The sequence below is a fragment of the Colius striatus genome, chromosome Z, assembly GCF_028858725.1.
Source record: "Colius striatus isolate bColStr4 chromosome Z, bColStr4.1.hap1, whole genome shotgun sequence".
NCBI classification, from domain to species: Eukaryota; Metazoa; Chordata; class Aves; order Coliiformes; family Coliidae; genus Colius; species Colius striatus.
Window position 1 is genome coordinate 16,706,658 of NC_084790.1, and position 17,415 is coordinate 16,724,072.

The 17,415-nt window shown below is 40.2% G+C and overlaps 1 protein-coding gene across 6 annotated transcripts in view; it reads left to right on the forward strand.

Moving 5' to 3' along the window:
• Nucleotides 1-329: 329 nt before the first annotated feature.
• SUSD1 (sushi domain containing 1) overlaps nt 330-17,415 on the forward strand; it is a 48,051-nt gene continuing 30,965 nt past the window's right edge. For 5 of the 6 annotated variants that reach the window (XR_009820825.1, XR_009820826.1, XM_062017780.1 and 2 more), the window contains exons 1-7: nt 330-623; nt 2,694-2,825; nt 3,966-4,121; nt 4,244-4,396; nt 4,925-5,101; nt 7,692-7,871; nt 9,792-9,971. Coding sequence is in view for 4 of the 6 variants with exons in the window: in XM_062017780.1 (XP_061873764.1) it covers nt 539-623; nt 2,694-2,825; nt 3,966-4,121; nt 4,244-4,396; nt 4,925-5,101; nt 7,692-7,871; nt 9,792-9,971 (1,063 nt within the window). In the remaining 2 variants the exon portion in view is untranslated. Of the gene's footprint in view, nt 624-768; nt 1,197-2,693; nt 2,826-3,965; nt 4,122-4,243; nt 4,397-4,924; nt 5,102-7,691; nt 7,872-9,791; nt 9,972-17,415 lie in introns of those variants that run through there. The other variant, XM_062017782.1, reaches the window with a different exon arrangement.

A 17,415-nucleotide genomic window follows, 5' to 3' on the forward strand; every position in this document is an offset into this window, starting at 1 on the left:
ATATGCTGCTGGAGCCCATGGGCTGCAGGGAGGAGGGGAAGCCCACCACTGGTGGGGCTGGAAGCTGCACACCTGCCACAGATGAGGTGATGCAATGTTCCAGCTGCCTTTCCTCCTTTCCCAGGAATCATAAATAACCCTTCCCTCCATTTCTCCCCCTGTCCTGGGGGGGAGGAACTGCTGCCACTGACAGCAACAGCCCTTATCGGCTCTGCCACTCGCCTAGCCAGGGCAGAGGCGGTGTCCCGGGGAAGGAAAGGGGTTGTGCCAGGGAACGGCGTAAAAAACAAACACGCACACACTCATTAAAAAAAAAAAAAAAAGGAAGAAAACAGAGCGCTTTGCGGGCACGGGCTCTTCAGCGCAGGGAGGAACGGGGCCTCGCTGAGGGCAGAGGCGGGGGGGCCCCGAGGGCGCGGCAGCGATAAGGGCGTTTTGCCCTACCCTCGGGCTTTCCTCCCGCCGTCCACGCCGCGGGGAGGATGCGGCGGCACCGCTGCAGCGCAGAACCTCAGCGCGCGGAGGCGGCGGCGTGGCGATGAGCGCCGGGGACGGCGGGGCCCCGCGGCCTCTGCTGCTGCTGCTGCTGCTGGCGCTGCCGCCGTGCGCGGGGCGGCGGCGGGGTAAGTGCGGGCGGGCACCGCCGCGCCAGCCTCCGGGCGCGAGGGCGGTGCCCTTCGGTCGAGGCGGGCAAGGCCCGAGGGGGACGGAGCCAGCAGGACGGGTGAGCCGAGACGGGACGGGACGTGCGGCCGCGGGAGGATCTGGGCCGCCGACTCCTGGCCGCCCGGGAAGGGCTGTGGCGGCGGCCGCGTGCGCCCATCGGGCGGCAGGGCCGGGCTGGGCCGGGCTGGGCCTGGCTGGGCGGGAGCCGCGCCTCGGGGTCGCCTGGCTGGGACTGAAGCGGTGCGGTGGCTTCAAGGCTGGGGTGGAAAACTGGACTTTGCTAAGGAGAAATAAGCCTGAAAGTTTCTTTTGTGGTAGTGAGGGCGGGGGAGAAAGCCGTTTTTTATCTCCCAGAGCAGCAATCTGAGGAGGACGTTGCCGTGTCTTATCAGAAGATTGGAGTATCGTGAGAAAGTTCTTACTGTGCCTGTTTTTAAATTTGATTTTTTGATCTACATTGGGTACTGTGGTGTGCTGACAGTTTTTGCTTTCTGTTCATATGAGGAGCACACACATTATCTATCTAAATGGTGGGTTTTGGGAGGTTGGGGCATCCCTTTTTCTCTTGTATCTAGCAACAGGACAAGGGGTAATGGGATGAAGCTGGAGCACAAGAAGTTTCATTTAAACATAAGAAAAAACTCTTTTACCGTGAGGGTGACAGAGCAGTGGAACAGGCTGCCCAGGGAGGGTGTGGAGTCTCCTTAGAGGTCTTCAGGACCTACAAGCAGACGTTCCTATGTGACCTGATCTAGGTGGACCTGCTTCTGCAGCGGTGTTGGACTAGATGATCTCTAAAGGTCTCTTCCAACCCCTGCCATTCTATGATTCTATGATAAAAGTATAAAAAAGCACTGACAGTAGTAGGAATCTGTGATGCTTCCTGTCATGATGCTTCAGGCCCTTGGAAATGTACCATGAGTAAAGCTGAAACAGTGTGTGTGTGAATGGGCAGTTTTATCAAACTTTGGTGCCTGAAAAACTGACTGCAGTGTTCATCTGCCTTCTTCCAGTTATGTTTGTGTGTTTAAGACACTATGTAAAGGCTGGAAAAATTTTGTCAGAGCTGTTGTATACATGGTAGGATTTGTATTCTGCGAGAATCACACCATCCTTACCAATCTTTGTGGTCTTGGAAAAGTGAAAATATTTCCCAATGTTATGTCCAACATTATGGAAGAACATCAGCTTCTGTGTGTTTGCTATTTCTTCAAAAACGTGAAAAAAGGTGTAAGCGTATGTATGCCTTGTCTACATTCAGGCTGCCCGTTCTGAGGTTTATCATTTGGAAAGCCAGTGCAAGTGTGAAGATAAACAGCTTACAAAAAACAGACGGAAATGCACATAATACCCTAAAAGTATGAATACAGATAAGAGAGTATGTGCATATATTGTTCTAGTTTCATGTGTATTTATAGCCCTGTCAAGTTACAGTGTTAGGTTGTGTGTCATATACTACTAAACTACTTCTAATACAAATTAGTTTCTCAAATGAGAAGTCATTTTCCTCCTGGCAGTATTCTCAACATGTTTTTTAGGAATAGCATTTGTATCATGTACGTGGTGATGATGCAAGACACAGAATAGATTAGTAATAGCTCAATGTCTATCTGTAAATAGCAGAAAGAAAATAATAGAAAAAAAGAAAGCAGCAAGATAAAAGGAGAAGAAAATTAATATGGAGAAAAGATTAATCATAGTGGATAGAGCTGTTCAGTATATGTCTTGTAGGCCTTACTAACTCCTGAAAACTTGTTAAAGAACAGATGAGTGGAGAAAAAAGCTGTTAAATTTAGGTGTTTTTTTAATCCCTTCTATTTTTTTTTTTGTCTCTGAATACTATGGCTGTGGTTTTCGTGCAAGTTTGCAAGTGAAGAGGGAGAAGGTAGGGTTTTATACGCTGTATGTGTTTTAATCTGGGTTTTATTTCCTGTCTAAACTCCATGCCAGGTACCCATACTAGACCACCTTTATGGTCCTTTTTAAAATTAAAACAACTCAATAATTGTGTCTTTTTGTTCTTAAAGGAATTGTGAGTAGATCAGTTCCAGACGTCTGTGCAACTTGTCACATTCATGCTACGTGTCATCAAATTGAAAGAAAAAGTGTCTGCATCTGTAACTATGGATTTGTAGGCAATGGAAGAACCCATTGCCAAGGTAGGCTGCTGGTTGTAAAACAGCAAGAAACTTTGTATGTTCCTAAAATGTTCTCTGGTAATACCACTGAGTTCTTCAAAACACAGTGAAAGCTTTGTCATTTCCTGGCAGAATTTCTGAAACATAGAGTAAGTATGGGTTGTCTTTCCTTCTTTTTTTCCTTCTCAGCAGCTGTCTGATGAAAACATTATTTTGTACTTAGTTACTTAATTATTTTAATCAGTGAATGCTATATAGTGAAGGTTTTAAATTATTTTTTTCTTCAAAAATATAGAAGTCTATAATTTACTTTTGAAGTACCATGTATTGGAATAATTTATTTAATGTTTTTTATCCTCGCTTCAGCAAAAAACCCCATCATGCTGAGCTTCTCTTAAATTATTATTTTCAACCTATGTACCATTGAACTGAAGACTGGACAATAGAACTAGCAATTGAAATTAAAATTAGCGCATTTTTGATGATTTTCCTAGTTAAGATTATGGGGTATTTAAAGACCAATGCTGTAGACTGAAGGTCTGTTCTTAGTATGCATATATACACAGATTTCTCAAGTGCAAATGTCTGTTAGTTGAAACGTGTTGCTTGGTGTTGCTTTATTACTTTAGCTGATACTGTCCTTTTAATACTATCTCATACATGACAAATTAATACGTGAGTAAGGATGATGTCAAAAACTGTGTCTGAGGGCATGTAATACTTTATTAATGTTTAAAGGGGAATGGGGAAGGCCCTCCACCTTTAACCTCTTTCACTCTGACCCTTCCCCTTCCTTTATGAGCACTGGCACCTACTGGGCCCTGCACAGGGTGCAATTACCTTGTTCTTGTGAGAGTATCAAGCAGTGCATTTTGCAGTGTTAGTTCTCTGTCACCTGAGTGTGTTGGGTAGGATCAGCATACACTTCATAGTTGCTGCAGCCAGCACATGGCTATAAGGAAGAGCAGAAGCAATGGGCACGGCCCTCTGGTTTCAGCAGCTCTTAGATCAACTCAAGCTATGTCATGAAACTTCAGTCACAGTTTCATGCAAGGACATGGATGAAAAACAGTAAGGGGATGTCTGGCTACAAAAGAATGAGCAAGGAGTGAAGGATGCTCTAGTTTTCTTCTCTCTGATGTGTTTTAAATGTACTGACAGATAAAGACGAGTGCCAGATTGGAGCCAGCAAGATCTGTGGAAACCATACACTGTGTCATAATACACACGGAAGTTTCTACTGTGTTTGCCTTGATGGATACAGAGCCTCCAACAACAACAAGACATTTATTCCCAATGATGGCACAAACTGTACAGGTAGACATCACAAATGTAGAACCTTTCATGGAGTGCTGTGTTTGTTTTAAGATTGGGCCCTATGTTAATTAATTAAAAAAACCTCTATTATGAAGTGCATATGTTTTCCTCTGAAATTTTAGATATAGATGAGTGTGAGGAGTCTGGGCTGTGTGGTCGCCATGCAAGATGCGTGAACACTGAAGGAAGCTACAAGTGTTACTGCAATGATGGTTATAAATTAGAAAGTGGAGAGCACTCTTTTCATCCGGATGGGAATATAGTTTCATGCAAAGGTGAGAGTCTTTGGATGCTGTTTTTGTTAGCAGATAAGATCAGACAAAGGAGCCTTGCCAAGCAGCTGTGCTGAAGGAATGTAGTTTTTATGTGCGCATTGGTTCAATAAGATGGAGGAATTGAGGGGCAGACTATTTCTTTTCAGCCTGTCCACAGTGCTTCACCTTTCCCATCCATGAGGAGATAAAGCTGTTTGTTTGGGCCTGAAATATTCCTCTGATGTTGAAGGATCATTCAGTCATTGCAGTGATGAGACTTGGCACGTGGAAAGCACCATCATATTGCAGTATCTCTGCTTTGATGTTTTGAATGGCTCCAGCTGTACGTTAGCAAAGATGTGGCTCAATACATGGATTTCCAATGGCCACTACAACTCTTCAGCTCAAGTCTTCTACCCCTTTGGTGACCTGTCAGATTGATTAGATTAGGTGCATTTTGTGATGTGATCACCTGATTTAGCTCACTTTACTCTGATTGGGTGTTGTGATTTTTGTACTGTGAAATCTTTTAACCCACTCTCTTTGCAGAAATGGGATGTGGTTCCCCTCCTGAAATGAAGCATGGCTACATTGTGGGGAACTACAGCATGTTACCAGGAAGCGTGGTTCATTATGAATGTGAAGATGGGTTTTACAGCAATGAAGGAAAGTTCTCATATTGCACTGCAAATGAAACTTGGGAGCCTCCCACTTTGAGCTGTAAAGGTGAAAAGAACCTTAAATCTTTGTCACATTCTTCATTAAGGGAATTTGTGCATGGTGAAGTGTGTTTGTGAATGTCAGTGGGCCATTTCCTCAATTGGAAGGATAATCTTTCAAGATCTGTCTGTTTGCAAAAAAAAAGAGGATGAGAACGGGTTATAAACATTTTCAATGCTGATCCTTCCATTTATACAGAGTGTGTACTGTGTCTTTCTGTCTATGAACCAGGGCCTAGAAAACAGCTAGGTTTCTGTAGCGTTTCATGGGAAAGATCACTAAGTTGAAAGGCATCAGTGAACTACCATGACAAGAAAAAATTTTCTGAGAGCTTGATTTTTTTTCTGAAGGATGTCTGTAGATGTGGAAGAGAGGCATCATACCACCCCTCATCTCTGGATAGCCATCATGATTTTAAGGGCATTTGTGTGTAAGCAAACACTTTCACATCTCTCATGTTGTTTTGTAGAAGCGCAGAATCGTTTGGGTTGAAAGAGACCTTAAAGATCATCTAGTTCCAACCTCCCTGCTATAGACAGGTTACTTTCTGCTAGGCCAGGTTGCTCAGAGCCATATCCAACCCGCTCTTGAAGACTTCCAGAGATGAGGCAGCCACAACCTCTCTGGGCAACCTGTTACAGTTACCTTACCTCTCTCATGGTGAAAAACTTCTTCCTTCCTCCTTCTTTCCTGTTGAGCATCTTTAAAACTTCCATTTACTTTGGTGTTCTGATTTCCCACTCTGTTTAAATGTGCCTGCTTACAAGTGCAGGACTTTTTGTTCCTGTGAGTAGTCAGAAAGTCTGTGTATTACTTGACACTTGAAATGCTAGCTAACAGAAGCTTCACTGTAAATAACAATTTTACAGGGAAGAATTGTCATTGTGAAAATTACCTCTTATTGAGGAGAGTTCCTTCTCTCAAAATGCAGGAGATCTCTTGGTTTCTAATTGTTTTCTGTTTTCTTTTTTCTTTCCCGTTGAGAATGGACAGAAATGTCATGGTTATATGTGTGTCTACAAGAAGTGAAGAAATAAAAATAAGCATGCTAAGTCAGTATGGCTGGGAAAAATAAAATATTAAATATTGCTAGAAAATTCATAGGCAAGAAAAGATGTAACAATTTAATACTAAATTGCTGGCATCAGAAATTTTGCAAACAATTGAAATGGCATTTTTCCCACAAATGAATAAAGAGCAATGGATTTGAAAATGAAAAGAAAGTGCCCAAAGCTTCAGGAGATCCTTGTCAGTTTTTGGTGTATTTGTATTTATTGATATTTTTCAGTGATTGCTTACGAATACGATTTTTAAAATTCCTAGAGTCAGACAGTATGCCAGGTCAGAGTTTCTGACTGTGGTTAATTGAAGTAAAATACCTCAAACACCAAGAAACAGCCCATGAAACTGAGGTGACAAACTTATTTGCCCTTTGTATTGCAAGCTCTTTTCCTGGATTTCAGTTAGGACCGTCTCCTTTTGTAAAACCAGCCAGTCTGATCTTTTTTTAAATTTTTTTTTAATTACTAGTCACCTTTAAATAATTATTTAATCTCTTGAGAATTTACCTGACAAGTCTATATTGGTGATATAATAATTTCTCCTGGCCAAGTGTGATGTCCTTTTTTTTTCCTGAAAAATCAAAGTTTGGCTTTTGTCTTCTAAGCTGTGGTAATTGAGGAGATTATTTTGTATACTCAGGATGAAACTAGGCACTTAATGTGAGTCAGTTCAGAGTGCTGTAGGTGGAGCAGATTCCCTTTTTTAATTTAAATTTAAATGCATGGATGTCGTGTGTCTTTGAAGAATATAGCTTCCCTTGAATACTAATACAGGAATTTTCTTAAAATGAAAACTCAGTTTAATGAGAAGATGTGATGTATGTGATGATGAGTAGTTAAACTGTTGGGTGTTAGTGTTGTATCATGCTAACGTGAATGCCTTTTAGATGGTTGCTTAGTAGAATATGAACATCATATCAAACAAGTTGGTTTTGGGTGCTACTTGACTTCTTTGTTTTATGCATTTGTAAATGACAACAAATTTGTCAATAGGGCAACTATTCCAATGCATTTTGAACACCATGTAGACTCTGGCTTGAGCAGGAAGCTTTTGTATTCTATGTTCTGACCTTTTCTGTGGTTTCACATTTCTGTGGTCCTTGGTACATTTTTTAAAGAAGTTCCCTTTCCTAAAGGCAGTTCCTATTCATCTGCCTCCCTCTGACTGTTGTGCACTGAAAGTGGTGTAGAACCAGCTTGCCACCTGTAGTCAGATTTGTAAAAGCATAAGAGTCTAAAGTATCAAAAAACCCTCTCAGGACATCTTATGTATACTAACAGCTAGGCAGAGAGAGGAGTCTCAGATTTAGCACACCACTCAGTGAGAAAGAAGTAATTTTATTTGCAAGCAGCTCTGGAGTAGCTACAGCACTCTCAGTTGCTGTGAGGGTGTCACAGAGACCACGTGTGATTGTTGAATAACCACAGGAGAAGAGAGTTAGTTGATAACGATGAAAGAAATACTTGTGGGAGTGCAGTCATCATTGCTTCTGTTGCTTGAATAAGAAGTTTATCTTCTTTTTTTCTCTCCCTAGGTGTGGATTGTGGGGTTCCACCTTCCATTTTAAATGCACGTCTGACATCTCTAAGTGGGACCACATATGGAAGTGAAGTTACGTACAGTTGTGTTCATGGTTACTTTATTGCGAGTGGCAATTGGACTGCAGTGTGTAATGCCAAAGGACAGTGGAATGGTACTGATTTGGTGTGCAAAGGTAAATCAAATCTACCTTCAGATGTGTATAGCTGAGATATTGTTTCAGCCACCATAATAAATAGCAGCCAACAGAGATGTCGTCTTTGGGCATTCAGTTCATAGAGTCTTCTGGCATGTGAAGTTCAGTCACAAAACAAAAGTCGTTTCTTAAACAGGGTTTTTTAAGTCTCTGTTGCTAGTGAATTTGCCATAGAATATTGAAAGTTAACAATCTGAGGACAAAATCACAATGCATGGCAGACATTTGGAGTTCCATAAGATAAAAACTATCTGTAAATTGCTGCTATTTTTCTATCTCAGTATCTGTTCTGTGTTTTAAGCCACTACCCAGAAATTGAACTACTATTAGCAGGTAGCATCTCCTTAAAATTCCCATACTCAGACAGTTTCCAGTTGCAAACTTCAGATAGCTCAAACATGCTATTGTTACTTGGCGAGTCATAAATTGCTTTTGTTACCATGATTTGGGAGATTATAGCCTAACAAGGTCCTCAATGAGAAGAAGCACAAAGGTACATTTAAAAAAGATCTTTTGCCCAGTAAAATTTCTACTGCATTTTTACTCTTAGATCATATTCTTAATTAATGTAACCTCAGGGTAATCACAGTTTTTAGTCAGGTTACACTTTTTTCTCACTGGATGATTAGTATCTTTACAGCTTGATCCCACAGGGTTGAGTGTTTGTTAAAATAAAATGTAGTAATTTTTTTGAGTGTGCCATATGTATATTACAATCACTTTCTACTTCTAAAGCCTTCTTTATTATTCTGGGTCACCAGTCTAAATAGAAAGTTTGCCGTGTTAAACAGAAGTGTACTTCTGCATTTCTGCTTTTCAGTCTGATTAGAGGATGGCAGTGGGAAGATAGCTGGAGTTGAGCAGTAGTTATTTTTGTATCTCATCACATACTGTCTTTCTATAGGTTAAGCATATTATTTTTATGTGCATTAATTATTCTAAAGCTTGTTCTGGTGGTCAAAATAGTGAATGTACTGCTCATTTTCATTTGAAGTTTGTACAGATGATGATTCTATAAACTGTGATTTTTACTTCCTTGTTTTTATTTTTATGAGTGGAATATCAGAATTGCTTAAGGTTGTTTAATAAACAGTTTTAAAAGCACTTATTTTCAGCATATAAGCTTTAGTGAGAATAAGATTTAAATTCTTACATTGTTTAAGTCTTATAAGTGAAATGATGAAGGATCTTTTATTGGGACGCAATGTTACTATTGTCAACTTGAAAGGGAATTTTAACTCTAAGTTATGTAGTTCCATTGATTTGATTTTCATTCCTTATTCTTTTAAAAATGTTCTTATTTTTCTTAAGAAGCAACTCTAAACAACTGAGCAAATAATTTAATCTGTAAGTGCATTACCCTAGCTTTCTAGTTATCTCTGAAGTGGTCTGAATGATCCGTCAAATTTTCCCCCAGAAGGACTCTTTCTGATTGTAACAGCATCTCCTTTTTTTCAAAACTTGAATTAAATCCAGTGGCAAAGGTACATAATGTTGTTGATGCTGTTCTTCCATATCACTCCTTGAACCATGTGTTGTTTTTCAGATCTACTAATAATAGGTAAATTAAAGGGACAAACAGCATGTGGGGAATGAGTGTTCTGGAAAGAAAGAGCAATTTGCAAAAATTTACTTGAAGATCCTTGTTCTCTATTTCTAAACAGGACACTGCTTTATTTTGTTGTTCATCTTGAAGGATAAGTAACCCATCCTGTTAGAAACTCTCCAGTCACAAAATTACGGATTCTAAAGGGCTGCTCTGCCTTGCAGAAATCACTAGGGAGTGGAAAAAAAAGTGGAGTTTTAGTTGCTGGGACAATTAATCTCTTGCTTAAACAGGTTGATTTGCCTTGCCTGTTTTAGTTTTCAGATTTTGTTAACCCGTTTTCTCTGTTGCAGAAATAGACTGTGGCAAACCTGTGCCAATTCCACACACAGAAATTATCTGGGACAACTCTACCACTCTATGGAGCAGAGTGTACTATCAGTGTGAAGAAGGATATTATTTTAATGGGGACAGGAATTTTTCAGAATGCACAATAGATCAGTCATGGGAGAATATTACATTTATATGCAAAGGTAAATATTACTGTAAGAAGTTGTCTTGAAGTGTGCTATTTAAATAGTTTCTCAGTCCTGTTTGGAAAGTAGGAGCAGGAGGAAGATGAGGGAAAAAAAACTCTTCTAATTTATGATTTAGGGAATGTGGTGTTGTGTTTATATGGGAAGGTCATTAACCATTCAGTAATTTCTACTGAATGCCACAGATATTTTTGTAGCTTTTGTAGCTGGCTTGCCTTTTGTTTCAAACAGAAAGTGACTAACTCAAATGAAGTTTCATGGCTGCACTGAGAACCTTCAGCTGTAAAAAATGGGGGAGCATCATCAGACGAACAGAAGGCATTTAATTACTTTTTGATATGGGACTGATACTCTAAAGTACACTGTGATGAAAGTAGAGGCAATGGAATTAAAAACTCGATTTGCTTTTGTTTTTTCTTTTCCCTTTCTAATAATGCCCCAAGTAAAATTTGTTCTTGGTTGCCTTTCCAGACTAGATCTAGTTGTCTGAATTTCAGTCCAGGAAGATTTTCTTGCAAAAGAATGAGTGCTGAGAAGTGAGATCTGTAACAAAGGTGTCATACTGTGGGCTTGGAGACAGGATGTACTGACATTTTAATAACAGCAAAAAAATAGTAGATGTTTTGGACTATGACTGCTGTGCTCCTTAGTATTCCTCCGTGTCCTTAGAAAGAGGTGTCTGTCACAAGATAGCTCTACAGCTGTCCATCGCTTGTTCTTAGGTAGCAGTGCTGTCTCTGGCAGATGGTAATGTTGCTGCAGCTTTGTAACATTTGCATGTATTTCAAAAGGACTGGAAGTGTGTATTTGGCTACTGCTGCTTCACAGACCACCCCTTTACACAGAGAGTTGCCACTTGATGCCTCTCTTGCATCATTTGGTGTCTTAAGCATTCACTGTGGATAATCAAATAAAACAAGTATGCAGAAAAGCAGATCTCAGAGAACTTCTTATAATGCCCTAATAAAGATGAAACTGCAGTTGTTAGAAGTCATAATTCATATGCCATTTAGGCAGTCTGCATAGGTGTACTTTCTGAATTGGCTTGAAATCCAGAATTGTGTAGAGTCACTAAGTTAATCAGGTATGTCAGTGCTCACAGTGATGAGAATTCTGTCTTAAGCGCTCTGAAGGCTGAACCTGCAGACCATAGTCAAAGGATTGCCATTGATTTCAGCAAGAGCTTCATCAGAGGCAATACTGTACACCAGCTCTGGCTTTTGGATCAGAGGACCAAAAAATTCCGAGTTTTGGTCGAGTAGAATGGAAATAGCTTTCAGAAAAATAGCCTAAACCAATCCAAGTTCCTTTGGAAAAAAAGTGATGAATAGGAAATTAGTACAAAAGTCTTCAGCTCCTTCCACATTTTTCATTTGTTAGAGGTAACAAATGACTTTCAAATGAAATTAAACTTATGTTTCAGTAACTATGCCTTTCAAGTGTATATGATCTGACGAGTATCGAATTGATCAGCAATGCCCATTAAAATGAGAGAAAATCATGTACCATTCCAAAATAACTTATGATAGAAGTCAGAAAACCATTTGTCTTTTCCTACTGCCTGAAAAACCTCGTCAGAAGTAAGGAAGTTAAGAAATTCTCCTGAGTAATCCCCCTTTGACAAATAAGTGCTTCTTCATTTCTTAGGCAATGGTTAGTATGAAATGCCTTTTATTTGCATTGTCTCTGTGTATGTATATAGGAGTACATTTAATAGTAACTGGTTTAGATATTAACCAAGTTAATTTTACTGAGAGATGCTGATTGGATTAAGCCATCATCAGTGAGGTCTGGCAATAGCTAGCTGAATTACAGTCGTCCTTTCCCTGCCCTTGATTTGTATACATAAATTCAAGAGACTTGCTGTCCAGTATGCTCATCTGTGAGATGATCTGACTGCTCATCAGATGTTCTTTACAGCTTATCCTAGAAGAACTTCTTTTTCACCATGGAGTGGGAATGATTTGTTTAATTTATATTTGTTGCAAAAATGGTGTGCTGCTATTCCAGGGACACGTTGTGTTGAGCTCTGGTGGGATTTTGTGGTACATCTGGGATGTATTGTTCACAAATCTCCCTGTGGGAATGTTTCAGTTTATTTCAGGGAAGGACTTTGGCTATAAAGCACTGTAGTGGTAGAGTACAAGATAGTGTGAAACAAGAGGCCTGGTTTTCCCATTATGAATTTGAGAGGAGAAAGTGTCAACTTGAGATTTTTTGGTATAAATATTTTTCTTACTGGAAGAGGTTGTTCTGGATGTGGGCTCAAAGTGGGACATAAAGTAACATAAAAGAATTCAGTTTTTTAAATTAAAGTGAAAAGTATAAAATAAAGCCTGCCCATTCATATTTGGGGTTTTTTTTGGTTGGATTCTACAGGTAAGGTTTTATTCGTGGCTTTGAGAAGGTCAGAAAAAAGGTGACTTGTGCCTTTGCCATCTGTCTGTTCCTAAACCTTCACTTGCAAATGGCACAGTGTGCAATGTACATGATAAGCTGTTACCAAGGCTGCGAAGGGTATCATATTGAGGAGGGCAGGGGGAGGAACTGGAGGGTGACTGAAATGAAATATGTAAATGAGTTGGTTTTCTCTTCCATTGAGTTTGGATACAAATATTTGATAGTAAAAGACTGGGAAGGGCTATCATAGATGCTGAAGTAAGGTCTTTTTTCTTGGGCATCCAGGGAAGGTCAAGATGAGTTAATAATGAACAGAGTGGTTGGGAGGTTGCCTTGCTCTCAATACCATGTTCAACTCTAAATCTTTTTTAGTACTTTTTCCAGTCTTCTTCACAGTTATAAAGGATCCAGTTCATGCACATAGAGGGCAGTGTCTTATGTGTTTTTCTATGTTAATCAGACAATTGTTATGGGTATTCTGGAGGGAAGTAGTCCCTTTGCCTGATGCAGCTCTCTTCAGCCTGTTTGCAGAGTCCTCCCTTCTGCTTTGTCAAGTTTTTTCCAATCTCCCAGTCACAAGTCCTAGGGATATCTGTGTCATGGAGAGCTTTTTCACACTGGTCTCTCTGTAATGATTAGCTCTAGTCTCAGCTATAAGCACATAGGCTAGGTTGGCTGCTGTTCATGATCCTAGAAAACTGTCTGCATTGTTTAGAAATTGTTGGTAGTCAGTATGTTTAGCTTCTATTGGTCTGGGTAGCAACAATATGATGTCTTCAGTCCAATTTCATTATTTTTATCCAAGGAAAGGAAAACACAAGTTCACATCCACTATTCATTATATAATTAGGAATTATAATGTTTTTTGATGTATTAAGTGAAATATCATCCTTGCAAAAGAGGCAACTGCTGCGTATGAGTGGGGAAGGTCCATGGATATATAAAAAGCCTGGAGGAGGGAGTGAATCTAATCTGCATGGAAATGTAATGTCCATTGTTGGTAAAGCATTCCAAAACACAGGCAGTAGGAAACGGCTGTTGTAGACAAAAGGGAATATTGACTGCAGTGCCCTTTAAATGTTGTCAGACAGCAGAGCAATCTTGCTGATAGTGAGAGCCTTCGAAAGCAGTGTTAGGCTGTAAGGGTTGTCAGCAGGTTGTAGGGTTGCATGCATGATATATAGAGGAACAGATGATCCAGTCCCAACATGTTAAGTTTTGTGTGCAGGTTTACTTTCTAAATAGGTTTGAAGGTTTAGAAGAAAGAGTGGCCTGATGAGTCAGTCCAGAGAAAGCATAGCAGATTGTCCACACTGTGCACTTTAAAGCATTGCAGGACAGGAAAGAAATACTTTGATAATGACAAAAAACACAGAAAAAAATCTAAAGCAAATTCTCAATCCAGTCTGGAATATTTACTTTCCCTTTAGTTTCTCTTTACCACCTTCACCTATGCTGTATCTCTGTTCCCAGTGATTGATTTCCCCTCTAGCTAGAGTTCTCTAAGATACCAGCTTTTACCTCCTCACTTTTACAATTAGCAACAGTCCAGAAAGGCAACTGGAATGTTTCTCTTGTGGCAGCATTTTTATTCTTAGCCAGGTATAAATAATTCATGTCAACAGTTAACAAGTTTAAGGGAAAAGATGTCACATCCATGGGCATTGACAGTGAGGTGGATCGAGAGCTGGCTGAATGACAGAGCCCAGAGGGTGGTGATTGGAGTTGGAGGCTTGTGGCCAGTGGAGTTCCACAGGGATCAGTTCTGGGGCCAGTCTTGTTCAACATCTTCATCAAACACCTGGATGAGGGGACAGAGTGTACCCTCAGCAAGTTCCCTGATGACACCAAACTGGGAACACTGGCTGATTCCCCAGAGGCTGTGCTGCCATTCAGTGGGATCTCGACCGGCTTGAGAGTTGGGCAGAGAGAAACCTCCTGAGGTTCAACAAGGACAAGTGCAGAGTCCTGCATCTGGGAAGGAACAGCCCCATGCACCAGTACAGGCTGTGGGTCTAACTGCTGAAGAGCAGCTCTACAGAGAGAGACCTGGGAGTCCTGGGGCTGTTTAGTCTGGAGAAGAGATTGAGGGCAGATCTTATTAACATTTACAAATACCTAAATGATGGGTGTCAGGAGGTTGGGACATCCCTTTTTTCTATTGTAGCTAGCAAGAGGACAAGGGGTAATGGGATGAAGCTGGAACACAAAAAGTTCCTCTTAAACATAAGAAAAAACTATTTCACTGTGAGGGTGAGGGAGCCCTGGCACAGGCTGCCCAGAGGGGTTGTGGAGTCTCCTTCCTTGGAGGTCTTCAGGAGCTGCCTGGACATGTTCCTATCGACCTGATCTAGGTGAATCTGCTTCAGCAGGGGGGTTGGACTAGATGATCTCTAAAGGTCCATTCCAACCCATACCATTCTATGATTCTATAATTGTTTGAAAACCCACAATTCTGTTAGGAATAAGAATTTCATCAAACCATTAGCCATAATTATAGTCATCAATGAAAAGGATCTATGGGCCTGAGTTCTTGTAAGGGCCTAATTTGATATGTTAAATCCAGATATCTGGTAATTTCTTTAATTTCCTATAAAAACACAGGTGGAGTCTGTGTCATGGGAAGTGCCACTTCTTAGATCAAAGTGATGCATCCTAGTGCCAACTAAAAAAAAAACCCAAAAAAAGGGCTATTTAGCCTTTTGTTTGTTTGTTTGAAACGAAATTGATAATTACCCATTTTGTGATGGCAAATGCCAGTCCTGGGAATCATGTGCTTTTATAATCCCAGCCCATCTAATACAGTCTAGTCTGACATCCTTTATTGAAACATCTTTCCTTTTTAAGTATGTTTACATTTGCATGTCTTCTATTTTTGTCACTCTAGTTCAATACATGAATTACTCTGCTCCTGATTATCTCCTGGTAACATTTTTAGGCTAAAGGCAGTGGTAAATAATTTACTGTCTGCTCCTTCCTGCTCTACTGTCTCTGCCTGTGTCTTTTCCGTGTCTTTGTGGATTTTCTCTGTAAAGTTTGGGGCTGAAGATGATAGTCTACTGCAGTTTTGCAATCCTTGTTAAACTGGATGCAAATGTGTGAAAATTTCACATATTCAAAATGTGAACAACTCATAAAACTTACCATGCTACCCTAGAAGGTATAAATACTGAAAATATGTCTCTGTAAAACAAATGCCATATATCGTTTGCAAAAGCTATTGTGCAAGAGGAGTTTCACTGTGTGCTGTGGAAGAGGTGCCTTGAAACAGTCTGAGCAGGAGTTCTCTTCAAAATGTTGTTTACTATCATTTCATTTCTGTGTCTGAATGTGTGTGGTGCACTTTTAGTAGCAGATGGCATTTGCAGCATCATTCACAGAACTGAACAGGCAAAACACACACAAAAAGCTAATATTTGGATTTTTATAAAATAGCATTATGTGTGGGGTTCAGTGGGAAGAGCTCTGTAAGTGAATTTTTGCATATGGATTCTCTTTTAGCTTTAAAGAAGACAAAATGTCAGATTGGACCTGGTTCTGTCTCCTTTCTGGTAAATACAGTTTTTTTCACACAAGGTTCAAAATTACTTTCCTGATAAGATGTATTCTGAGCTGAGGACAGTGATAGTCAACTCCGCTGAGGACTAGTGGATTGTATATGTGGTTTTGATAACTGTTTATACAGAGAGTTATCTGTGTGTTACATTTTTTTTCTGAGTCAGCTAATAACACTGAGCACTAGGACCTGAACTCACAGAGGCTGATAAATGAAGGATTAAGGTTGGTCCTCACAGCACAGGGTTAAGGCAGAAGAACATGACAGTAGAGGCCTGTGATTTACTATGAAGATTTTCCCAGAGCCCTCCTTATTAGTAGAGTTTTTAGAAATAGATTAAAGATGACTGAGACCATTACTCTTTGTTTTCCTTCTTAGAATTTATTTCTTTAGCTTTCTTAACATGATTGCTCCTCCTCTGACACTGACGATGTTGAATCACTTTGTTGCTTGCTTTTTTGCATTCTTATATTTATGGCTGCTGACAGCCAGGTGATCTTCGCATCTCTCTACCCTCTCCTAGATATGCATTTCAATAATTGACTTCTTCAGGATCTTTTTCCACCCTTCTGCCCTGGTCTCCAGACACTTGCATGTCATTTCTAGGACCCTTTCCCTTGGGGTGGAAAGGAGATTGCGAGGGTAATCCGAAAGTCAGTGGAGCAGCAGTGGCATCCAGTGGCTTCCTTGGCTAATAACAAGTTGAAATTCCTAGTGCTGAAGTACGGGGAAATTGAGGGTCTTCTCCCATTTGTGAGTTTGAGTGAAAGCTTTTGATCAAAATCAGATGTGTTCAAGGCCTTGATGTCACTCTAAGGCTAGGCACATATAGTGTGTTTCACTTTGAGAGTTCCAAGCTCTGGAAGTCACTGGCACTTTTATATTTCACAAGAGAGCTAATCTATCAGGGAACATGTTTCCCTGTAGGTATGAGAACATTTTTTTTCAGAAATAGTTCTGTACTGTTACCAGATATTTTGTTTCTGCTACTGGGATTAATATTAAACTAAGCACTTACTGTACATTTGGTTATCCAAACAAAGAGCAGGTGATCAGTAAAGGTTAAGGAGGAAAAGTAGGTCCCCTCAGAAAGCCTAGGACTTTATTGTGGTTCTGCATGTTAGAGGTTTTTTTTCTTCTTTCACTCCTGTCCATTTAGAGTGTAAACTTTTCTGAACAAGTCTGCCAGGTCTCCTGTGGCTGTGTGGTAGTTGCATGGTGGCCTTGTCCTTTTGAAAGCTCAGAATGGATGACAGAAAAATTGACATAGTTACAGAAAAAAATGCTACTGGTTCTGTCTTCTTCCTTCCAAGGAAGCCACAGTATAAAATGTCTTTCTTTGCCTGAATGCCTGGCATAATCACTTTTTTGTTGTATGCTGCTTTATTTTGCTTTTTTTTTTTTTTTAAACTGAATATTTTATAAACTCACAGGTAAAGTGAGATTTCCTTGGTATGCAGTTTCAGAGATTACTTTTTGTTTTCT